Consider the following 24,212-nt stretch of genomic DNA (forward strand, 5'->3'; position numbering starts at 1 on the left):
CATGGAGGCGGGGCCGGGCCTGTCTTCTTCCCGGCCTAAGGGAGAGGCTGCTCACGCATTCGGCCGGGATGTTCTGAGCACCTACCGCGTCCCGACACTGGAGCACAGGAGGAACTTGGGCCAAGAGTCAGAATAAGGACCCGATGCTGAGGGCAGGGAAGGTGAGCGAACCTCCCAGGACTCCGGAGCTGTCCAAGAACCACAGCGAGCCCCTCCTGAGTGCCAGCCAGCTGGGCCCTTCACTCGGTCTGCGTCTCATCCCTCCACTACCCGGCGAGGCTGGAATCGTCACCTCCGCCTTACAAAGGGTCACGGGTTCAAGATGAAGAAACCGTACAGCATGCAGAACTGGATGCGGCAACTTGCCGAAGCTCACACAGCCGGGACACTGGGACGAAGAGCGCAGGCCCCGCAGCCAGACTGCCTGGGTTTGAATCCCAGCTCCCCGCTGCCTGCCTGTGTGACGACCTCAGGCAAGTGACCTCGCCTCTCTGTGCTTCTATTTCCTCATCTACAAACCGGAAAGAATAGCACCTACCTCCCGGGCAGCTGGGAGATGTAGCAGAGATACAGACTCTACCCAGCAGTGGGCACGTGGGAGCAGTGAGTGGTGACTGCTAGGGTCACCCGGAGAGCAGGGACTTCGGCCTGGGCCCCTCTATGCTCGACCGCAGGAGGCTGCCCGCCCAAATCACATTTCTGCAGTTCCCACAAGTCCGACACTTCAGTTCGCTCTAAAACAAGTCTATGAGGCCAAGCCCGGCCAACCCCTGAACTGAGGTCTGGAAGGCAGCCCTGGGACTGAGTGCTGAGTGGCTGAGCTGAATCAGGGGCCCTCAGCAGAAGGACAGCCAAACCTGGCCGTCTGGGGAGCTTTCTAGAAACACAGATTCCTGGCCTCCATTCCCAGAAGCTGCCTCAGTCACCGCCAGTCCAGCCCGGAGCGTCTGGCTCCATGATTCTTAACACTTTTGCAGCCAAACGCCTGTGACAGACAGGAGACGTCTGGTTCCCAGAAACATGCGCTCACACCGCCGACGACCCCCCGGATGACCGTGTGCCAAGCGCCCGCGGTGACGGGACCCCGTGGGGCCCGCGAGTTCCTCCTCGGGGCGCTGAGGGAGAGCCCCGTCCGGGCACAGGCCAATCACGTCCTCCCGGAAGCTTTCTCCCGAATGCCACGGCGGCACATGAGATCCGACGGAAAGCCTCACTCTCCTGCCAGGCATCGCCCCGTCTGGCGCCTCGAGCCCCCCTGGGCGCCAGGCAGAGGTCACAGAGGTGACTCTCGTGGTCTTCGCCCTTGAAGGGGGAAACACGACGAGAACGCAAATAAAGCACAGGGGGTGGAAGGACGGAGGGCGGCCCACATGAGCCCCAGGGTGCAGAGGGCCCAGCCTGGCGGAACAGGCGCTCCCCACAGAGGCCCGTCCACACGGTCGGGTCCCCACGGGGCAGAGGGCCGGGGAGCCGGGCCATTCTACAGAGGGGACCGGGGCTCAAGGGGCAGCCGTAACTTGTCGACAGTCACGGCCAGCATCTGAGAGGCTGCAGCTAACGCTTTGAGTCTCGACTCTTGGTGCCCTTGCTGCCTCTCAGGCTGGGGGAGGGCCGAGACAGGCTGATTGGGTTGCAGCTCAGAGAGGCCGGGCAACTTGCCCAGAGCCACCCAGCTTGGAGCGGGCAGGATCATCCCTGTGAGGGGTGTCGGGGCACTCGTCTGGGGGAGTAGGTCTCTGAATGACAGACAGCAGGGTTCTGACGAGGGAAACGCTGGGGGAGACAGGGAGACGCACCGCACTGAGGGCACGGGGAGGGGGGGTGAGAGGCGGGGGGAAGGCTGGCAACGACGGAATGACGAGAGGGACACCCGCTGAGTGCTTGCTGTGGATGCTGTTATCTCACTTAATCCTCACCACCCTACGAGGAGGTACTAATGTCAGCTGTATTTTACAGACAGAGAGAACAATTGCCCAAAGTCACACGGCAGAGTGTACGTGCCAACACCGGCAGTAGGAGGTGAGGTTGGGCCCACGTGGAAATCTGGGCGAAAGCATCCAAGCCGCCCCCCCGAGACCCCACTCCCTACTCCCCAGCAAGACCACCCACCACTTAGGCTAAAAATGAGCCATTACTAACTAGTAAGAGAGCCTCTTCCCACCACTGACTGGTACCTTCTCACCAGTCCAACCAGTTTCAAGGACTAAATTTGCAGCACGGGTTTCAATGAGAACAAACAGTAAGGCATTTATTTCCATCCTCTCTGATCGTCATTTAAGAACATCATGGCCTGTGTACATATAGCTGGTTCTCTTTGTTATAAAGCAGAAATTAACACACCACTGTAAAGCAATTATACTCTAATAAAGATGTTAAAAAAAAAAATCATGGCCACTGTCCCCACCACCCCTCCCCCCCGCCCACTCCAGCCTCGAAGCTTGGACGGCTAGAGGTGGGCATGTTCCAGCCCCCTGCACCTTGCAGACACCTCCACTTCACATGAGGAACTTCCTGGTGGGCACAACTCCCCTACCCCCACTCCCGGACTCCGCCGGCTGGAGGTCAGGGAGGGGGCAATGAGTCACGGGCAGAACTGGACGGAGGGGGAGACAGCCGCCCAGACCGTGGCGGTGTCATGTGCTCTCCGATGCCTGCCTTGCAAACCCCATGTCTCCTCCCCACACGGCATTCAGCTGGGACTGGGGAGACAGCTGAGCCTCAGGTCATTCTTGCAGTTTGGTCTGAAGAGTTCCTGGTACACAACCGGCCCTGGTCCTCAGAGGAGCAGGGAACACAGGGCCTGCCGCCACAGGATAGGGGGGCGGGGGCGTGCACCAGGCCAGCCCCTCCTCCGCTGGCATCCACATCCACCCCCACAGGGAGAGTGGAGTGCACGGTGCCCAGCCTGGCAGTACCGAGGCAGCCTCCCCGCCAGCTTCACGTCCCTTCCACTCGCAATGGGTTTGCCACAGAGACCCTGCCCCACCAGGTCCATGCCCTCCATTCAGACATCCTGGGTGGTCAGCAGGGCAGGGATCACAATTTCACAGATGAGGAAACAAACAAGCTCAGCAAGAATAAGTGCCTTGCTGGAGCCATAGCACGCTGCGGCCAGGGCTGGCCTGGAAGCGCACCCTGGCTAGATGGACCCCAAGTATGGCCTGGCCTCACCCCTTGCAAAACGGTTGCACACATGCCCCTGGCGCTCACTCAACCATGATAACTGTTGTGTCTTTCGAGGGGCTGAATAGAAATGAGGACAGACGGTGTCTATTCCCCCATTCCAGCGGGGTAAAGAGACCACCAAAACGAAATAAACATGAATGGTAACAGCAGATGGCCTTTAGTGCAATGAGAAAATAAGCAGGGCCCTGGCACTGGGGGCAGGCGGGGACACCATGTGAAATGGGAGCCAGGGAAGGCCATTCTGAGTGCTGGGCCGGGTTGAGCCTCTGTAGACCTGAGACCCTCCCGCACCATCTCCCTCCTTCAGATGTCTGGTCTCCAGAAATCCCCCAACACGTGACCTCTGACAGGGCCTGATGGGGCTCTTGACTTAGGCAGACATCCCCAGAGGCTCCCACCCAGCTAGGCCACCACCTAGTCTCAGTCCCAGCCCTCCTCCACCCCAGTCAAAGGCTGTGTCAGGGCCTAGCTGAGCTCTCCTCCCAGGGCAAGGCCCTGCTGAACAGGCACCCTGTGCTGGGGCCCCAATTCCTCCAGTGGCTGCTTCCTCCCAGCTCCCAGCTCCCAGCTCCCAGCTCCTGCACCTCCTGGCCCAGGCAACTTCTCCAACTCTGCGATGGAGAACAGCTTCTGAAGGACCTCTCTTCCAATTCAGATCCGCCAACTCCTCCCTCACCCTTGGCCCTGGGGTCGTGTCACCACAGCAGGCCCCAGAATGACTCCTTCCTCACGCTTCCCACTAGGGCCACAGCTCAAATGACACCCCCTGTGCTTTCCCACAGTCTACAGACCAACTCCAACAAATCTCCTGCCCCTCCTCCAAGGCTGGCCGGCTCCTCCCTGAAGCCCCCAGCCACGATCCTTGGCTCTCTCAACTAGGCAGTCCCTTGGCCCCACTTTCCACAGCCTGGGGGGCGAGGCTCCACCTCCCTCAGTCCCAGGCCAGCCAACCCCTCCACTGTCCTCCGCAGGCATGGAGGTGAGCCACCTGCCCCTCAGCACTGCCAGGCCCGCCAAATCCCATCATCCAAACTCACCAACTTCACCAATGACCCCTCCTCTGCCTGGGGCCCAAGATCGCCCAACTCCTCCCCTGTCAGGTCAATTGCAACCCCTCTCCCCGGCCCAGACAGACCAACTCTCCCAGCCGAAAAAATCGATCCATTTCTCCATGTCATCACCTCTCCACCTCAGACCCACCGACCCCTCCAGAGTGTAAGTCCACACCCGTCCTTGCCGTCCCTCCCTAAACTTCCAGGAATGAGAGACTCCCCCAGCCCGTGAGCTATCACCACCTCTACCCCTTACCGGGGGCAGACCAGTCAGCGACCATCCTCATCCTCTCAACCTCTCCCAGCCAGACGCCAACGGACCCTCTTTCTCGACATTCTTCCCACCCTCCCCCCCCCGCCCCCCACCCAAACTCCTTCACTGCATCTCCACAACTGCCCACAAGAGAAAACAACAACAACAAAACCGGACTGAATCTGCCTGGAGAACAGCAGCTGCTATTTACGTGGCAGGAACTTCCAAGGACTATCTTATTTAATCCTCACAACTACTACACAGAAGAAATTAGCACCTCCATTTGCAGAGAAAGAAACAGGAGGCTCAGAGAGGAAAAATGGCTTCCCCAAAGCCCAACAGCTGGTGACACACAGCTGTCCCTCTTCTGGGAACCTGCAGACCAGAAACTTTCCCCCACTCCCACCTCCTCCCCGCACCGCCAGAATCTCCAACTATGCTAAAGCCCACAAACGGAACATCCTCCCTTCCCCTTGCCCAGAGCCCACAAATGGACCACCATTCTGGCCCTCTCCTGGAAGGAAGCATGTGAAGCGCAAACATCCAGGCCCCAGCTCCGTGAACCAACTCCTCTAGGCTGGCCCCTAAAACGACCGATAGCACCTAACATCTCCCCTAAAATGACCAACAATAACTGCAACCTTATGAGGGCTCATCCTGGCCAATCACTTTCCACACACAATCTTACTCAGTCCTCTCTGAAACCCTGTGACGTGAGATTCTCACCCACTTACAGAAGGGGAAACTGAGGCTCCGAGGAGTTAGGTACCCAGCCTGAGGTCATGCTTTGGGTAAATGGGAGTCAGGATTGAACTGGAGCTCCGGCTCATAACCATCCTGCTCTGCCTCTCCAGGTCTTTCCCACTTCCTGCTGAGCTCCCTGGACTGGATACCAGGCTGCAGCCAAGGCCCATTCCAACTCTTCCCTTCCTCAGCCCCAGTCCCCCAAGCCCTCCAACCCCAAAGCGCCTGCCTATTCCCGGAGCCAAGAACCCAGGGACTGGGCTGGCTCCCAAGGCCAAGAATTTTAAATTAACCACCGTCTCTCTTTAATAATAAATGGCCAAGGTGGCATTTATGGTGGTTCCCCGTGTGTTCAGCTTCCAGTTCCCACGTCTCCCACTCTCACATCAAAGCCACCAATTCCTCCACTGCCCACAGAATAGCAACAGTTCCTCCTCTCTCCCCAGGGCAACAGACCAACTTCTGTACAGCCGGGCCAGGCTGATCCCTCTCTTCGCGGGCTCCATCCCAGCAAGACTGCCAGACCTGGCCAGGACTCAACACTGCCAATCCACCCCGAAGCAACTTTCCACCTTCCCAGCCCTATGGATAAAACACACTCTTCCAACTGCCCTTTCAGTTTCAACACTGAGCCGACCTTCTCCAGAGGACATATAGCCTATGAACTTGCTCTCTCTCCCCACACCTCAAGCCACCAAACTTCAATGCTCTCACCTTCAACTGACGGCAACTCCAATTCCCCAATGCTTTCTCAGCGGAAAAAAAAAAAACCAAAAACCCTCCTAGAGCCAGGCTCCAAAGTTCCTCTGCTAGTGAATGACTGACAATACTCTGCTTCCCTTTGGGGGGGGGGGGGAGAGGAAAAGGAGGCACGCAGTGACTTTTCTTCTTCTTAATGCCAAGACTGAATATCTCCTCTATTTTACCCACCCCCAAACTGACCACCAACTCTGCTACTTTTCTGGCAAGTTTGTTTACTTTGACTCCCTTTTCCCCACCCCAGGATCTACTGACTAGTCTAGAGCCATAGTCCAGGTTTATTCCTCTTCCTTCTTTCACCCAAGGAAGTGAACCACATGACCATACCTTGCCCCGAGGCTTGCAGACCAGCAACTTAACCTTTCTGTCCCCAAGGGCCCATCAAACTCCTCCAACTGCCCTTTCAGCGCCAATGCTGACCCACTCTACCTCCCCTGACTGCTCTATCCTTCTCTGGGGAAACTATAAACACAAAGGCTACCGCCCTCCTAATCTCCCAAGCCACCACTTTCTTTGATTGCTCACCGTTTCAATTCCTAAAAAAATCACCTTCAGCGTCCCTAGCGTCCCTTGGCGGGGGGGGAGGGGGGGAGTAGCATAAACCAGCTACTTTTCACCTTCCCAACCCAACAGCCACCTCCTCTCCAACACTCTCCAGCTCTAAACTGACGACTGTCTCCTTAAATCATCATTAGGTGCAACTTATTGAGCTCCACCTCTTGTGATGGGCTCTGCACTGACTCCCAGGTCCCCCACCAGCCCGCCTCCACGCTCCAGCCGCAGCTACCGTGTCTCCAGGGGTCTTTGGGTTCCACAGCTCCGGACACGATATCTTCGTCGGACGGGAACGTGACGCGCTTGGCCGCAGCCTTGAGGCGCCCGTCGGCCGGGGGCGATGCGGGACTGGGAGATGGGGCCTCGGCGGGGGCCTCCTCGGCTTCGCCGTCCGCGCCCGGCCCGGGCGGCGCCTCCTGCGGCGGGACCTCCATCGCCGCCGCCGCCTCCTCACGGGGGCCCTGGGGACATGCCCCGGGCCCCGAACTTGTCTCTCCGGGCCCTCCCGCCGTCCCGGGGCATGGGCTCAGCCACTGCTTCAGGCGCCGCCTCTGTCCGCTCTCCTGGTCGTCGTAGTCGTCGCCGCCGGGAGCTCGAGCGCGCCTCCCCCGAGCCCCGTGCGCGCCTGCTCGTTCGCAGCCGCACTTTCGTTAAGGGCCGGTGAGCCCGCCGAGTACCCAGAAAAGCAGAAAATCAATTTAAGTTATTTCCAGGTAGAGTTGTCTCGTGCGTTGTTAAAGGGTGTAAACAAAAGGCAGAAAGAGCCACAGGAAAAAGAAACGTGAGCAGTGAATCTGCAGAGCCGGAACTGCAGAATACGAGGGGCGGGGCGAGGTGGACGCCGTCTCCCAGAGCAGCGCGCAAGCGCGAACCTGAGCCCCCACCCCCACCCCGCCTCCCCGCTTTAATCTAGATAACTAACGTTTAGGCTCTCACACATTCGTCACGAGCTCAGGCACGGAGAAGGGAATGGAGTTGATAGAAATAAAAATATCTGCTTGGCGGGGCTAGGACAACTGGTAAGGAGAGAAGTAAAGAGATGGAGAACTTGAGAGGGAAGGTGACAGAAGCTGTGTTGAATATATGAGTACAGGTGATGGATACGGGAAAAGGATCATCTGCCTGCAGACGAAGCCGGTCCCCACTTGATGGTTAGTCTCTAGCCTTCCGTTTGCAGACTGCAGCTTCATCAAAACCCTCTGTATTTGGATAGCGTTGTATAAGATACAATTTAAGTTTAAAAATTAAAATAGGAGCCCATAAGGAATATTATAGCCCTGATTTAAGTTTTTTAAAAAACTGAACGAAGGAAGAAATGCCAAAAGCAAGGGACCAATCTGCCAACCAAAATACCGGGCGATGGACCAGGTGGATCACGGAGCCAGTAGCGAACTAGCACGAACTCAAGCCACGCCCCCACAAGGGCTCGATTCAGTCGCTTAGTATTCGCATCCGCACTTTCTCCACGCTATCCCAGCCCAACAAGCCACTCGGGGAAGGAGGAGCTAAAACCAAAAAAGGATACATGGGGAGGAGCAGGCGACGTCGTTGCTTAGGCAACTCGAAGCTAGGCCCAGGAGTCACCAAAAGGTAGCTCTGTGAATGGACATATGGGAGCTGAGGCTCTCCACATGCTTCATTCAACTTCACTGGCTACCGCACTTTGACGACTGAGGAGGAACAAAGCAAATCTCATCTATATTTAATGGAATCTTCACTTACCTTCTTAAATAGATGGGACTACAAAGGGGGCAGAAATTACTTTTTAAAAGTAAATCTCCTGAGGGAATTCCCTGGCGATCCAGTGGTTAGGACTCGGCGCTTCCACTGCAGGGGGCAAGGGTTTGATCCCTGGTCCGGAATCTAAGATCCCACATGCCGCCCGCGGCGGCCAAATAAATAAATAAATAAATAAAAACAAATCTGCTGAAAGACTACTAGTAATGGGGCTAAGTAAAGCGAGTGATACGGACGGCCACGCTACACAGCTAGGGTGAAATGGAGAAAGGGCAAAGTTTCACCCTAAACCCTTAATCCTCTGCCTTTTCCCAGTGGTGCCGCCACACAGGGTTAGACAGGTCCCAACCAGTCACCGTATGGGCGGGGAAGTGAATCTACCCACCCAGAGGCCAGGCACTAGGAGGAGCCCTTGCGCGTGACCATGTGACCCAATGCGAGCCGCGCAACTCGCTACGGACATCCTAGACCACCCGAAAAAGAAATCAAGTCCAAATCTCCCAAGTCTGGCATCCGGGTCGCTCCAGCGTTCCCAGAGACTAGCGGGAGGTCCAATCACCACACCTTTATCGGAGTTCCCCGCACTCCCTTGACGTGTCCTCCCCTTCCTGGCCCAGCTCCATGGGATTCAGCCCGTGGATAGCCGCCCTTCTACTCCCTAAATCTGGCTCAATCCCTATAGGGTACATTTAAACAAAAAAAAAAAAGGAGGCAAATTTTCCTGGGATAACTGGTACTTTGGCAGGAGGGGAGTATTTCCAGGGTGGCTGAACTTTGCAGACTCTTCAACAGACAATTTCCCACTAGACAATTTGCCTTCCTTTATTCCCTCTCTCCACCCGGAATCTTCAGGAACGGGCATGAGGCCCATGTATCTGTATAGTTTAGAGTTCTGTGAGGTAGAGCCTTCCTTTCAACAGGATCTAGAACTTCTGGGGCCGCAGAATTTTACTGTCCCAAGAAGCCAGAGTTGCTTGAAGCTTGGCTCAAAATTCCAAGGGTGTTCTGAACTCTCTGGGGCCCAGAGGTCCAAGCTCAGGAGCAGATGGAGGCCTGGGAGACTGTGGCTACGCCCAAGGCGGAGAGATGAACACGATGACATCTTTAGGGTTTGAAGGTGTATGAGATAATGTCACTACACCGGAGCAGCGCCTCAGCCTGCACGCCTATCGGAGTCTGCAGCTGCGACACGTAGAAGTTGGCCACGTCCAGGTCAGTGGCTCCAAAGTGGGCAGTCACATGCACACCCTCGTGCAACGTGAAGCTCACCTGGCGCCCCACCATGGCCAGCAGGCTGCGGACGTAGCGCTCCCGAAGGGCGGCTCGGGCCCGCTGTTCCTGGGATTCCCGAGATTCTTCAGACTCCGGGATTTCAGGAACCACCGGTTTCAGGGGGACTCTGCGTCTGTCGGGGGCAAAGCCTCGGCTCAAGCCATCAGGGCCCCGGGGGAGCCGGAGCACGGGCACAGGAATGGTCAGTGGAGTCTGCATTATCCTGGCTGTTGGGTGAAGAAGAGCAGGGAGCCATTATGGGGAGTGTGGGGCTACGGGAAGAGGGAGGCCTGGGAGCAGAGGACTGTCTACGCCACCTCCACTTAACCTGACCAAAACCCAATTCCTGAGTCCCCCCCCTCCTCTTAAAATCTGTGCCACCCCTCAGCCAGTCCCCCCTCTTCCCAGGAACTGGCACCACCACTCGTGAGGTCCACGAGAGCAGGGCCTTTGCACTGCTTTTATCGCAGCTTTATCCCCAGTCCCTGGCAATAAATATATTTGCTGAAAGAACAAGTCCTGGCCTCCTCTCTTCTCTCACACACAGCCCGTCCAATCCATCATGAAATGCGATCTTCCAAACAAATTCCCAGTCACACAAGAGCCAGCTTAAAAGGGCCAAATGCCTTTGAGTGAGTCCATACTTACCGTAAATAGATAAATGAAGAAATACAGAAAGGGGGAGAGGGAAAAATCCGCATCGTACAACGGCAGCTAAAATTGTCAATGGATGCTAAAACTTGTCAGTGAACGTTTCAGAAGGTCCAGGCTATCTACAAAGTCTTAAAGTACCTCCTCACAAGATATTCCTTGTAAAGACTAAAGAGTAACTTTATGGTGGAGAAACCTGGTGGACGCCACCCTAACTTAGGCATGAAAGCCAACATGTGCAGTAATAAGACAAACAAACACCATGTGCATCCTGATGTGATACACTGAGGACAGGGCACCACTTCTGTGGTATTCCTGCCAACAACGGATGACCTGAATCTAATCACGAGGCAGCTCAAATTGAGGGACATTCTACAAAAAAAAAAAAAAAAAAATATCCTGTTCTTCGAAAATATCAAGATCATAAAAGACAAGGAAAGAAATACTTGGGTGGGGGCGTGGGGGTTGTAAGTTCCCTGGTGGTCTAGTGGTTAGGATCTGGCACTTTCACTACAGTGGCCGGGGTTCAATCCCTGGTTGGGGAACTGAGGCAGCCAAAAAAAAAAAAAAAAAAAGAAATATACTCAGGGAAAATATATATATATATATATTTTTTGAAAATATATTTTTTAATTAAAAACATATGTGTAGGGGCTTCCCTGGTGGTGCAGTGGTTGAGAATCCGCCTGCCAATGCAGGGGACACGGGTTCGCGCCCCGGTCCGGGAAGATCCCACATGCCACGGAGCGGCTGGGCCCGTGAGCCATGGCCGCTGAGCCTGCGCGTCCGGAGCCTGTGCTCCGCGACGGGAGAGACCACAACAGTGAGAGGCCCGCGTACCGCCAAAAAAAAAAAAAAAAATATGTGTATATGTATTCACAGCCTAATAGTTCTCACTCTGTCTCCTGCCAACATCTCGGTCCAGCCACCGTCACTTCCTGCCTGGACTACTGAAGTCAACTCCTCACTGGACTCCCACCCAATTCCACCTTCACCCCCTGCCAGTTTGTTCACACACACGGCCAGAGGGACCCTGTTAACAGCCGAGTCAGATCCCATCCGTCCTCTGCTCGGAGCCCTCCCCTGCCTTCTGTCTTGCTCAGAGTCACAGCCAAAGTCCTCACCACAGCCCTCAAGGCCCTGAGTGCTCCAGATGCCAGCAGCACCCTCGCCGAGCGCGGCGCTTACCCTCTCCACCCGGCCACGCCGGCCTCCTCGCTGGGCCTCCGGCACGCCTGGCGCGGCCCCTTGGTGGGCCCTGGTACTTGCGGTTCCCTCTGCCTGTACCTCCCCTCCCCTTCCCTGACCACCCTGCCTTCAAGATCTACCCCTCAGCCCCCTCCATCCAAACGGGCTTCCTCAGTCTTTGTCGCACACACCACTCCTGCACGTGGACGCTGTCTATTTATTTTTCTGCTTTGGTCTTTCTCCCTGCGAGATGGCTGCCTCCCCACGGGCAGTGACCTCGCTTTCTTCGCACTGCTGTGCCCCCAGCTCCTGAACACTAAGTGGCACAGGGACCAGGCTCCTTAAATACTGTTTCTGCTGGAATGAATGGAGTGGAGAGTGAGCTCCCAGGCCTGCTTAGCTGGGTGACCTCAGGCAAGAGACAGTTTCCTCTTCCACTGTGTGGAGGAATGGCACCTAGGGCCGGCCACCTTGCCTTGTTATCAGGATTCAACAGGCTCATGCAAGACAGGGCCTATTATGTACTAGGTTCTCCATAAAAGTTACAGTTGAATACCGACTGCATTAGTATCAGTATTGCTGTGTGACCTAGGGTAAGTTGCTTAAATGGTCTGTGCCTCAGTTTCCCTATCTATAAAATGGGGGTGATAAGAGGACCAACCTGACAGGGTTGTCACGGGGACTAAATGACCTAACAAACGTGCAAGTTAAGCACTGGCCTGGAACATATTACATGCCACTGCACTGAGGTGTTTTTTGGGGGGTTTTGTTGTTGTTGGTTTGGGGGTTTTTTTGTTTGTTTTTTGGGGGGTTGTTTTTATTGAAGTATACTTGGTTTACAATGTTGTGTTAGTTTCAGGTGTACAGCAAACCGATTCAGTTATACATATATATTCTTTTTCAGATTCTTTTCTCTTATAGGTTATACAGAATACTGAGTATAGTTCCCTGTGCTCTACAGTAGGTCCTTGTTGGTTATCTGTTTTACATATAGTAGTGTGATATGTTAATCCCAAACTCTTAATTCACCCTCCCCCGCCACTGCACTGCTGTTGATTGCATGCAGGGAGATGCTGGCTTTGCGAGCAGGAGGAGAGAGAGAGAGAAGGACCTAAGTTTCAGGCAGCTGCGCCCCTCCCCTCCCTGGGGCTCAGTCCCCTCTTCTCTAAAGCGATTAACTGAAGTGACTGACACGTATCAGGCACCCAGCGTCCCATCCCAGGGCCACTCACCGTACAGGGGTGATTGGGATTGTCCTTTTTCTTGTGAGGCTCTTCCTGTCTCTGCAGCTCAACTGTCAGCTCCTTGCAAGAAAGGATTCTGCAGAGCAATGGACCAGGGCTTCTCAACTTTGGCACTATTGACAGTCGGGCCTGGACCATTCTTTGTCGCGTTGTAAGGTGCTGTCCTGTGCATAGGTGGAGGGTTTGGGCAGCATCCCTGGCCTCTACACGCTTGATGCAGGAGCATCCCCCACCCTTACCCCAAGCTGCGACAACCAAAAATGTCTTCACTGGTGAATACTTTGGTAGGAGAATTACAACCCGATGAAGCCATTTAAAAAAAAAAAAAAAAGATCTCCAAAAAATAATAATAATAAAAATAAAAATAAATTTTTTTAAATTCAAAAACAAAAACAAAACAAACAAAAAAAGATCTCCATATATTGCCAAATGTCCTCTGGGGGACAAAAAAAAAAATCATCTCTGGTTCAGAACCACTGGTGCAGACAAACAGATGCAGGGTGGGTAACAGAGACTACTGAACACATGAACATATTTACAGCCTCTCGGACACTCAAAGAGGGGCAGTGTGACAGTCTCCAGCAAAACTGCAAACAGGGACCTCCCTGGCAGTCCAGTGGTTAGGACTCGGCGCTTCCACTGCTGGAAGCCTGGGTTCGATCCCTGGTTGGGGAACAAAGATCCCGCAAGACGCGTGGCACAGCCTAAAACCGAACAAACAAACAAAAAAACTGCAAACGCACGTGGGTCATTCAGCCCATGGAGGGCCTGGGGTGGAGACTTTTAGCCGTCTACCTTTTTTTTTTTTTTTTTGTGTGTGTGTGTGTGGTACGCGGGCCTCTCACTGTTGTGGCCTCTCCCGTTGCGGAGCACAGGCTCCGGACGCGCAGGCTCAGCGGCCACGGGCCCAGCCGCTCCGCGGCACGTGGGATCTTCCCAGACCAGGGCATGAACCCATGTCCCCTGCATCGGCAGGCGGATTCTCAACCGCTGCGCCACCAGGGAAGCCCCATCTACCTTTTTTTACCTTTTAAATTCTGTTTGAATTTGGATCCGTTTTGAATCTGTATAACCTTTTCAAAAGATTTTGAAATTCTAGTTTTAAAAAGGAAGGGACATATCGGAGTGCTTCCATGTCCCTTAAAAAACGTTAGATCCCCCCTCAGGAATCTGAACTCCCTCTCCTACTAGCTTTTCTGTCACACACTCCCCAAACCTCCTTCTGTCCCTGACCCAGATCTTTCCCAGCCCCTGTGTAACTACCTGCCAAGTCCTCTTGATAGGACACCCCCGCTGCCGGCCCAAATCTTATTAGCAGAACTTATAGCAGAGGTCAGCAAATCTCCTTTGTAAAGGGCCCAATGGTAAACATTTTCGGCTTCAAGGGCCTGTCTCTGTCTCTGTCACAACTACTCAACTCTGCCAGAGTAGGAGGAAAGTGGCCAGGCAATACGGAAACACGTGGAAACACGGCGGTGCTCCAATAAAACCTTACTTATTGGGACACTGATATTGAATTTTATATACTTTCATGCGCCACAAAAGATTTTTTTAGTTTTCCAACCACTTAAAAACGCAAAACCCATTCTTAGCTCTCGAGCCATATGAGAACCTGCAGCAGGCCACAGCTCACCACCTAGCATAGGGGATGAGGGTGTGGTCTGGGGGAGAGCGGGTGGGTCCCAGGGTGGGTCCCAGGGTGGGTCCCAGCCCTCCCAGATTTACTACAAGGGGTCTGGGCATATCACTGCAACTCTAGGAGCAGCTTCCCTGATCCAGTTCCTCATCTGTGAAATGAAACATTTAAAAAAGACCTCCTAGGGCTGTCAGGAAGATCTTTCACAGGGAGGTTGCTGATCAAACAGGCAAAGGACATCCGCAGTATCCTGGACTCTTTGCTTTCTCTTCCACCCACATCCAATCCTTCAGTCAAGTTTGTCAGCTCCACCCTCAAAAATGCATCCAGAATCTGGGAACTTCTCACCACCCCTACTCTGCCCCTTCCTTGGTCTAGCCACCATCACCTCCCACCTGGACTATTCCAGTAGCCTCCCCACTGGGCTCCTGGCCTCCACCTTCACCCCAGTCTGTTCCCCACACGGCTGTCAGAGGGATCTTCCTGTTAGAACTAAGTCTGATCACACCCCTCCTCTGCTCAGAGGCCTCCCATGGCTCCTATCCCACCCAGCGCAAAAGCAAAAGTCCTCACGATGGCTACAAGGCCCTATCACCTCTCTGACCTCATCTCCCACCCTTCTACCCTTTGGTCACCATTGTCAGTCCCTGAAAATGCCAAGCACATTCCTGCCTCAGGGCCTTTGCACGGTGCTGTTCTTACTGCCTAGAACCCTCTTCCATTTGGGAGACTTATATATATTTCCAGATACATGACTCACCTTCCTCCCTTATGTCATTCAGCTCATTCAGCTCGCTGCTCAAACATCGTCTTTGCGGGGAGGAAAATAATAGCCCTTTCACCCTGCAGTATCTTTTTTTTTTCCACAACACTATCACCTCCTGACAATATGCATTTACTTGTTTGCCTATGTGCCGTCTGTTCTGCCCCAGAACATAAGCCTTTGAGGGAAGGGATACATCTGATTACTTCACAACTCCATCCCCAGCCCCAATTAGGGCCTGGCAACCAGGGGGCACTCAGTAAACATTTGTGGAAGGATTCACTCCCCCTGTTATCTGAGTGCCTGCTCGGTGCCTGGCCCATGCTGGGTGGTGCTAGAGACACAGCTGGGAGTGAAAGAGCCCAGCCCTGCCCTCCTGGGCTCACAGTCCAGTGGATGACACATACTAGGCCTCCAGACAATGACAGCCCAGGGTGGGCGGGGCTGGAATGAAGGAGCCCGGGGGCATCAGGAGCCCAGAGCAGACACCTGGCCCTGCCTGGCGGGTAAGAGGTGGTTTCCAGGAAGGGGCTCAGGAAAGATCTCTCTGATAAGGTCACTTTGGAGCAAAGACCAGAATGAAACGAGGAATTGAGCCATGTGGAGATCTGGGGGGGAAGCATTCCAGTTCGAGGGAGAAGCAAATGCAAAGCCCATGGAAGGGAGACTGAGGCACAGCAAGGAGGCCAGTATGCAGGAGGCTGGGGCAAGGGCAGGATGTGCAGGGGCTTGAGGACTTGGGTCTCTCCAGGGGCTGGTTCTGAGCAGAGGAGGGGGCAGGGTCTGACTTCCGGTAATCACGGGATTCCTCTGACTGCTGCAAGGAAGAATGGACTGTGAGGGCAAAGGGAGAAGCAGACAGCCTGGTGAGGAAGCCACTGCAGTGGGCGGTGTGGAAGATGACAGGTGTCTGGGACGGGGGTGGGGGTGGGGAGAAGTGATTGGATTAGGCTATCTTTTGAGGGTTGAGAGCCCTCACTATTTGCTAATGGACTGAGCAAAGCTGAGGAAGACTCCCTGGTTTTTGCCTGATGCGCAAGACCACAGAGGATGGAATTAATGAGATTGCTACATTTTCATGATCTCACCACTACGGCTGTGAATGAGATTAAGGGATATATACATTTTCTAATGTATCTGACCACTGCATTCCCAGTTTAGTCAAGGGTAATCAGCTCCCAGGGCTTTCTCCCAACCTAGGTTAACACTTAAGTATTTTAGGAGAAACACTCTCCTCTCTAGGACTAGTACTTAATGAAGGACTGATGGGAATTATGCAAGTGGCTAAAGAGTTATGTTCAATCCCTGGATAAAACAAAATTAAACATGTTTAATTACATGACTAATTAAACATGTTAGTCCTGTTTTCTCCATTAGGGAGGGAAAAACAAAGATTTGGTCAAACCTGCACAAGCCCCATTTTCCCAAAGAGGAAGCTGTGAAGCTGGACGATGCCAAATCATTGACTGGGTGCAAGCTTGTGATTGGCAGGAAAAAGGAGCAAACCTAGGCTGGTCTGGGGCAGGGCCATCACCCCTGCCCTATGCAAATGGGCAGTTTTTTCAGCCAGCATAGGGGATCCGTTGGAGGTTTGGGAGTCAAGGTGTGACCTGATAAGAAACTGGTTTGAGAAAGGTCACATAGGGTGTGCCCAAGACAGCAAAAGCAGGCATTATCCATTCTCCCTGGTGACCAAGCCTGAGAGTCCTTTATCCTGTCAGTCTCCAAGCCAAGGATTTCCTGCCCAGGTTTCAGGAAAAAATGTCCAAACCCCTTTCCCACTAGAAAAACTAAAGTGCCCATCGCTTTGGTCAATGGCAGGGCCAGGAGATTCACAGACTTCCATCCCTGGGGCCTCAGGGCTCACTTTCTAGAAAATGGGAACGATCCGTTCAGTGGACAAACTAACCCTTCAGTTGCCAGGTAGAGAACCAGCTGAGTTACCAGCTTAACCGAGATACTGACCAGCCTACACCCACCTCATGGGTGGGCCCCGTCTGGATGCAAATTAGTTAAATGGGCCACACACACACACACCCGGTGAGGATCGGGACCCTGAAAGCAGAATCCCCCCCCCCAACCTCCGCCCACTAGGCCGGTCAGTTTCCTTTCAATTCCGCCCTGGCCACGCATCGCTCTCCTTTTCTTACACTAAGTAGGTCCTCCCGGCCCTCAGGCGTCCACTCCCCACTCCGCCCTGGGCTGGACGTTCTTCCCACCTCCCGGCTCAGATTAGGCGAGCGATTCCACTCCAGGAAAGGCGGGAGTCTCAAGACTGCAGCCGTTATTACTGTTATAATATCGTCGTCGTTATTGTTTTCCCGAGGGGGTGCATTCCGCCCCCGCCCCCACCCCCACCCCGGGCGCGGGACTGTGTGCGCTGCTGCGTTCGGAACCAGAGTCCCGGGTGCAGGCGTTCGGGGACCAGAACGTCCCAGCAGCCGGCGTTGCAGGCGCGGACTTGACTCTTGCCGCCACTCCCGGTCTTGCACGCGGGTGGGCGTCCCGGGCCGGTGCCGGGGAACGGGAAAGTGCTCGCGACCCACCAGCAACAATCCCGCACTCACCGAGGTCCGCAGCGGCTGGAGCCCCCACTTCCGCCGGCGCCCCAGCTGCAGAGGCCCGGGCGGTCCGCGAGCCGCCGAGCCTGCGTTCCGCCCGCGCCGCCACCGCCCCACGTGGTCTCGGGCGGGCTCGCGGGCTCGGAAGCCAGCACAGACTCAGGCACCACCCCGCCAGCGGCTTGGCCCAGCTCTTAGAGCTGATCCACCAGTCTGCGAGGTGGGGACGTCCAGGATGTACATTTTACAGAAGAAGAAATGGAAGCGCCTCCCGTCTGAGTTAAGCGCAGATTGGACTTGGCACCCCCATCTCCCTACACGTGCACACTCCTACCCCTCACCTCCAGTCCGAACCCCACCGTCCCTACTTGATCATGCTCTCAGCAGCCACCCACCAGGCAAAAGCCTTGGAGAGCAGCAGCTGGGAGAGACCAGAGGCGGTCATTTGGTCCTGCAGCCCTCCCCGCAGCCCCATCCTACACAGGGGGAAACTGAGGTCCTGAAAGGCAACATGTATGGCCTGAAGTGGAAACGCGCTGATGTGGGCTCAGAATTCACTTCTTCCACACGGTTTCTGTAAGGCAGGGCCTTGTGGGCCTTGGCTTCCCAGCGGACCCCCAAGACCCCGTGCCTGGTACGCAGACCTTCTGCAAATATCTATTGAAAGAATGCACATAGCAGGAGCTCAATACACAATTTGTTAACTGAACTATGAATGATTAGGGGCTCTATTTGTGAACAAGACAGACTTGGCTCCTGCCATCTCAGAACCTACACTCTAGGGAGGCTGAGAGGGACACCACAGGTTATTACATGAACAAATACATCGACAAGATCCTTCAGGGCTTGACAAGGATGTAAAAGGAATAAAATAAGGGCAATGGGATAATGGGTGGCAGGGTTAGGGGAGGTTGGGTTGTCAGAGGAGGTGGCACTGAAGAAGAAGCCACCTTAGGTAACAAATGGGAAACCTGAGGCCCAGGAGGGAACTGGGGACAGATGGAGGTCATGAAGTGTAAATTGTAAGGCCTTCAGCAGGGTGGGGCTCCTTTAGATCCTGTGGTCAGGGAGGTCCTCTGCTCTCTGGAGGACAATTGAGCTGAGACCTGAATAACAATATGAGGAACCCTCAGGCCTGCAGTGGAGATTAGCATGTGAAATTCCCTCAGTGCTGGGCTTGGGGACACGGCAGGGGCGGACTGACCCTGGCCCTGACCTCAGGGGGCTTGTGTTGGGGGAAGGGGTGAGAGGACAGTAAACAAACAGTTCTAGATCAGATGTGGTTGGTGCCAGGAAGAAAAGAAAACTTGCAGGGTTGAAGGGTGGGACAGGGTGTTGATGCCACTTCAAATAGTGATCAGAGAGAGCAGCCTTGAGGAGGGAAGTTCGAGGAGGCCCCATCCGAGGGAGGCAAGACGGTTGGCTGTTTGGTTTTAAAGACGATCCCAGGTCTAAGAGCAGAGTCATTGTATATGATCACGACCCTCCTCTGCTCAAAACCTTCCCAGGGGTTCCATCTCAGAAAAGCCAAAGACTTTAAAGTGGTCAAAAGACGCCCTTGGAGCTGACCTCGTTTGCTCACAGAACTCAATCAATACAGAACTTAATCACTACAGAACTCCTCGAATACACAGGCCCGGCACGGGGAGACAATTGAGGCCCACCCGTCACCTCAGTAATCCTGTCCCTTTATAACCCTTCCTGGATTTTTTTTTTTTTTTTCTCCATGACAGGTGTCATGGAAGGCACTCTGTATTTTACATAGTTATCTTGTTAAGAGTCCTGTCTCCCTGAACGAATAAACTGCATGAGGCCAGGGTTATTGTGTTTTGTACCCTGCTGCATCCCCAGTACTTGGTCCAGAACCTGGTGCATAGTAGGCGCTCAATCAGTTTGCCCAAGGAACTTTTATCGTAATGCGTTTAATGGAACAGACCAGATTACTATCAGGCGCCTAGGTAGAAACGTGGCCCCTACCATTTTCTCGCTTGGGGGTGTGTGTGGGCACCTTGTGACTCAATTTCCACCAGCCCGAAAACGGGATCAGGAATAGCTGTTTCTATGCGTGCGTGGTTGTGTGAACTCGTTATGGTTAAGATTTGATCACTTAGAAAAACGCAGGGGGCACGGTCCAGATTAAGTTTGGCTGAGGGTGGGGCAGTCCTCTCGCGTCAGGCCCCGCCTCGGTGGGCGGAGCCACGGGCCGGGCCAGCACGTGTAAGAGTTCGCCGCGGGTCGCCGCAGTCACTCACCTGGGCGCCTCGGTGTGAGCGCGCACGGCTCGCGAGTCCTCCGCCCGCCAGTCCGCCTGCCCGTGACCCATGTCCCGCCGCAAGGCCGGCTGCATGCCTCGCCGAAGACAGCCCGCTCCCGCCGCCAACTCAGACGACGAGATGGAGATGCCGGACCTCTTCATCGATGTGAAGCCCGAGCCGGACCCGCGGCCCCTACAGGCCCGGCGGCTAGGGCCCTTCAACCCGAAGGAAATGCCCGCGCCGGGGCGGTTCGAGGGAGAACCCCGTCACTCCCCCGGCCCCGTGCACGCTGGCGGCCTCTTCCACGCCCTGGGCCTGCGCAACCAGTGGGCGCCGTGGACGCCGCTGACCCCGAACCTTCACGGTGAGCGCCCCCTGCCCCTGCCCCGGGCCCGCCTCCCTCCCCCCCCCACCTCTCTCTCTCTCTCTCTCTCTCTCTCTCTCTCTCTCTGTCTCTCTCTGTCTCTCTCTCTCTCTCTCGGGTGGGCCCTCCTTCTCGGGGCACCGCCCCCGCCCCCCCCACACACTAACCCCCCTGCCTCATTTTCCTTGCCAGGTCCTGGCCTCCAGCCCCCCTTTTGACCTTCGGGTTTCCCCTCTCCCTCGGAACCCCCAGGCCCCATCCTGGCCCCACCCCACGCTCACCACCCGCTTCCTCCCTGCAGACCGCCAGCCGTGGACCGACAAACACCCAGATCTGTTGACCTGCGGCCGCTGCCTGCAGACCTTCCCGTTGGAGGCCATCACTGCTTTCATGGACCACAAGAAGCTGGGCTGTCAGCTCTTCAGAGGCCCCAGCCCCAGCCAGGGCTCAGGTGAGTAAAGCCGAATGCAGTCTCTGGTCTCAAGTTCAAGGGCCCAGCTTCCTGTGGGAGAAGGGGCTGACCTGGACAGGCGGGGCAGTGAGCACTACTTCCCCTTTCTGGCTCCCCACCGGGTGCAGCCTAGGCGTGGCCAGAGCCTGCCCTGTCCTAGGGCTGAGACTAGGGGTGGTGAGGGGGGTGGGTGAGGATGGGGGCTGGGCAGGGAAGCAGGGCCACCCACAGGGTGTGGCCAGCCCCAGAAGACTGGTCTGGGGATTTGCCATACACACACCCCCAATCTGGTTTCACTTCTCCTTCCCCTTGGCCAGAAATAACTGGCCAGGTGGCTGGACCAGTGTGGCAGCAGGGGGCACCTCTGGGGAGGGCAGCGGCCTGGGGGAGGGGAGCTGAGGCCAGCTGGACGGGGGGGTGTTATCACCCCCTCCACCTCTTTATCACTTCTGATTGAGGTGCTGGGCATTTGCTCAGAGCCAGGGAAGGGGCTTCTGGTTTCCCTCCCTGATGGAATCTCCCAACCTTGCATGCTGGGAAGGCCCTGTTTTGAGCCGGGTCCTGGGTGTCTGGATACCCGGGTTCCTCCCCTTGGGTGGGAATTAAAACTCTTAACTTGGTTCTAGACTCATGGCGAGCTGAGCATTTGGTCAACGTTGATTGTGGGGCTCACCCACAGCTCTAGATTTCCAGTCTCTGGGCCATGTGCTCCTGGGATTTGTGAGAAATGGAATTATATTCAGGGCTGGGCCAGGGAGAGGGTCCTGTGGTGGGAGAGGGGGAGGAGGAATCATGATTGGCTCAGCTGTAGAGTTAGAGCCTGGTGGGCAGAGGAGGGGCTGTGACGGGATCATTAGAACAGTACACTCTTAGGTGCTTGGACTTGGGAGAATTGTGGACACCTCAGCTAATGTTTACTGAGGGCTTGGTGGACCACAACTCTCAGCGGGTTCTGAGCTCACAGCAAGTCTGAAGGGAGAAGACCCCGAGGATCCCCATATTCCAGCAAATGAGGAAACTGAGGCTCAGAGAGGGGTATTTCTTGCCCAAGGTCACACAGCTAGGGAGCAGAAGAACCAGCTGGAAGTCAGGCCAGGCTGACCCTCTCCATCCCCACCTATGCTCTTGACCCTGGTGTGTGGCATCAGGAAAGCCACCCCCATCCAAGACATAAAGGCAAATAGATCTGGCAGTGCCTTACTGACAGTTCCTGGAGTATCTTGATTTGGAGGACTCTCAATTTGGGTTCCATGCAGAGGGAGGGGAACCTAGCTCACGGTCCACACCCCTACCTGTCTAGGTGGCTGCTAAGTTACCTTCTCCCCATTTAGACCTTGGCCCCCTCTTCTGTAAGGCAGGAAAAGGGGATCATGCATGGGACCCAGGAGCCTGGGGCCTGGCACAGAAACCCACTCAGCTATCAAGAGCTGTTTTGATTATTAAACCAATCGTTTTTCTTGAAAACCTCTATCTCCCACTCCCTGGGTTTCTGGATTGAAACCCCAGCTCCACCCATTCCTAGCTGTGTGACCTTGGGGAAAGTTCTCTTTGCCACAGTTTTCCTGTCTGGAAAATGGAGGTCTTATTTCCCGTCTTGAAGGAAAGTCGTGAGAGGGAGCTGAGCGTGGCAGGTGGCAGGTGCCTAGCACACTGAGTCACCTGCTCACACCTGCTCAGCAAGGCCTTCCTAACCCCAGTAATAAAATAACACCCCCCCCGTCCATCACTCTGCTCTAACTTTTAAGTTTTTCTTGGATTTTTCAAAGACAAAGAAAATCCCCAAGTACTTATCCTCCACTGCATGGATTTTCCTTGCTTCTTGTCTGTCCACCCGCCTCTCTGAACACCAGCTTCCTGAGGGCAGGGGGTCTTGCCCCTTACTGCTGCCTCTCGGCTCCTGGAATAGAGCCTCTCCCCCAGCAGGTGTCCAGCCTGCAGCTGTGAGCAGCAACTGCTCTGACTTGCCTGACACACTAACCCCTGGCCCTTCTCTTCTCTGCAGAACGCGAGGACCTGAAGGCCTTGAGCTGCCTCCGCTGCGGCCGACAGTTCACAGGAGCCTGGAAACTGTTGCGCCACGCCCAGTGGGACCACGGACTGTCCATCTACCAGACGGAACCCGAGACCCCAGAGGCCCCGCTGCTGGGCCTGGCCGAGGTGGCTGCTGCCGTGTCGGCGGTGGCGGGGCCAGAAGCCGAGGCCAAGGGCCCCCGTCTGGGTCCCACCCGGCGGAGCCCCACCTGCCCCGTGTGCAAGAAGACCCTCAGCTCCTTCAGCAACCTGAAGGTGCACATGCGCTCGCACACTGGCGAGCGGCCCTACGCCTGTGACCAGTGTCCCTATGCCTGCGCCCAGAGCAGCAAGCTCAACCGCCACAAGAAGACCCATCGGCAGCTACGGCCCCAGAGCCCCTGCACGGCCGATGCCAGCCAGGAGCAGGCCTCCGCCGCCCCTCCGGAGCCGGCCGCCCACGCCGCCACCCCGGCCAGCATCCTCTCGTGCAGCGGCGGCGAGGGGGCCGGAGCAGCCGCCACGGCGGGGGTCCAGGAACCTGGGGCTCCTGGCGGTGGGGCCCAGGCGGGCCCCAGCGTGGATGGCTGGGGAGCTGACACCAAGGAGCAGAGAACTGACCCTGAGAAGAACCAGAAGACGTCACCCAAGAAGACGCTGAAGCCAGCCAGCAAGAGCCGGGGGCCCGGGCCCGGGGGCAGCTGCGAGTTCTGCGGGAAGCATTTCACCAACAGCAGCAACCTGACAGTGCACCGGCGCTCGCACACGGGCGAGCGGCCCTACGCCTGCGAGCTCTGCTCCTACGCCTGCGCCCAGAGCAGCAAACTCAACCGCCACCGCCGCATGCACGGCCTGGGGCCTGGCGGGCCTCGCTTCAAGTGCCCCCACTGCTGCGTGCCCTTCGGCCTGCGGGCCACCCTGGACAAGCACCTGCGGCAGAAGCACCCCGACATGGTTGGGGACGCCTGAGCCGCGGGAATGCCCCCTGCGGTCCCTCGTACCGCCGTGAACCACTTCTGTGACCTCCCTGTCCTTCCCCTGCGAGTAAATCCTCCCCGTAGTTACACACGTGTTTGGACTCTGGCTTTCTTGGGGTGTCTGAGGTGGGGCGGGAGGCTTCACTCCTTGGGGTGGACAGCTGGACAGACCGGTTTGGAACTAGGGGGTGAGGGAAAAGGCCAGCACCCAGTGCCTGGGGCACAGCAGGACTGGCACCGAAAGCTGTGCTCCCGGTTCCCGATGTGGGTGTGGGCGAGGCCAGGGCAGGGGCCAAGGCGAGAGTGGGGAGAGGCCTGGACCTGTCACCACAGGCCCCTGGGCAAAGTCCTGGCCCATCCTCTCCACGCTGGGTGCTCGGCCCTTTTCCCACCGCGGCGCGCCCCTGCCCTCACCGAGAGTGGCAGGAATTCTGATTACCGAGGAGCCACCGGTCCAATGCCCAGATGTGGGCGGGACCTCCACCTGGGCCACAGCTGAACCCACCAAGCTCCTTACCCAGCTGGCCTTGGCTGGTGGGCACTGGGGTTTGGGA

General features: G+C 55.8%; 3 protein-coding genes across 7 annotated transcripts in view; 1 reads left to right on the forward strand and 2 right to left on the reverse strand.

The window, feature by feature from the left end:
- PPP1R37 (protein phosphatase 1 regulatory subunit 37) overlaps window positions 1–8,995 on the reverse strand; it is a 45,846-nt gene extending 36,851 nt beyond the window's left edge. For all 3 annotated transcript variants that reach the window (XM_059045113.2, XM_067019809.1, XM_059045112.2), the window contains exon 1: window positions 6,782–8,995. In XM_059045113.2, coding sequence (XP_058901096.1) covers window positions 6,782–6,983 — 202 coding nt within the window. In that variant the 5' untranslated portion in view covers window positions 6,984–8,995. The remainder of the gene's footprint in view (window positions 1–6,781) is intronic.
- Window positions 8,996–9,082: 87 nt separating this feature from the next.
- On the reverse strand, window positions 9,083–20,202 carry GEMIN7 (gem nuclear organelle associated protein 7). Of its 3 annotated transcripts, none has more exons than XM_059045120.2 (2): window positions 19,854–20,202; window positions 9,083–9,785 (listed from the first exon to the last, which is right to left on the reverse strand). In XM_059045120.2, exon 2 carries the CDS (start codon window positions 9,775–9,777, stop codon window positions 9,391–9,393), a length of 387 nt encoding a protein of 128 aa, XP_058901103.1. In that variant the 5' UTR covers window positions 9,778–9,785; window positions 19,854–20,202; the 3' UTR covers window positions 9,083–9,390. The 3 variants fall into 3 exon arrangements, with proteins under 3 accessions (XP_058901103.1, XP_058901102.1, XP_058901099.1); XM_059045119.2 differs by lacking the exon at window positions 19,854–20,202 and adding an exon at window positions 17,608–17,698; XM_059045116.2 differs by lacking the exon at window positions 19,854–20,202 and adding an exon at window positions 12,630–12,718.
- ZNF296 (zinc finger protein 296) lies at window positions 19,791–23,746 on the forward strand. The gene is made up of 3 exons (XM_059045114.2): window positions 19,791–20,220; window positions 20,522–20,671; window positions 22,674–23,746. Exons 1-3 carry the CDS (start codon window positions 19,923–19,925, stop codon window positions 23,648–23,650), a joined length of 1,425 nt encoding a protein of 474 aa, XP_058901097.1. The 5' UTR covers window positions 19,791–19,922; the 3' UTR covers window positions 23,651–23,746.
- The last annotated feature ends 466 nt before the right edge of the window (window positions 23,747–24,212 follow it).

This window comes from Kogia breviceps, chromosome 18 (genome assembly GCF_026419965.1).
Source record: "Kogia breviceps isolate mKogBre1 chromosome 18, mKogBre1 haplotype 1, whole genome shotgun sequence".
NCBI classification, from domain to species: domain Eukaryota; kingdom Metazoa; phylum Chordata; class Mammalia; order Artiodactyla; family Physeteridae; genus Kogia; species Kogia breviceps.

Bases quoted from the DNA above. Each gene is read 5' to 3' on its own strand.
- GEMIN7 (XM_059045120.2), bottom strand. From the start codon at position 9,777: ATGCAGACTCCACTGACCATTCCTGTGCCCGTGCTCCGGCTCCCCCGG.
- ZNF296 (XM_059045114.2), top strand. From the start codon at position 19,923: ATGTCCCGCCGCAAGGCCGGCTGCATGCCTCGCCGAAGACAGCCCGCT. The intron at 20,221-20,521 runs GTGAGCGCCCCC...TCCTCCCTGCAG, and splicing joins GCTGACCCCGAACCTTCACG to ACCGCCAGCCGTGGACCGAC. The intron at 20,672-22,673 runs GTGAGTAAAGCC...TCTTCTCTGCAG, and splicing joins CAGCCCCAGCCAGGGCTCAG to AACGCGAGGACCTGAAGGCC.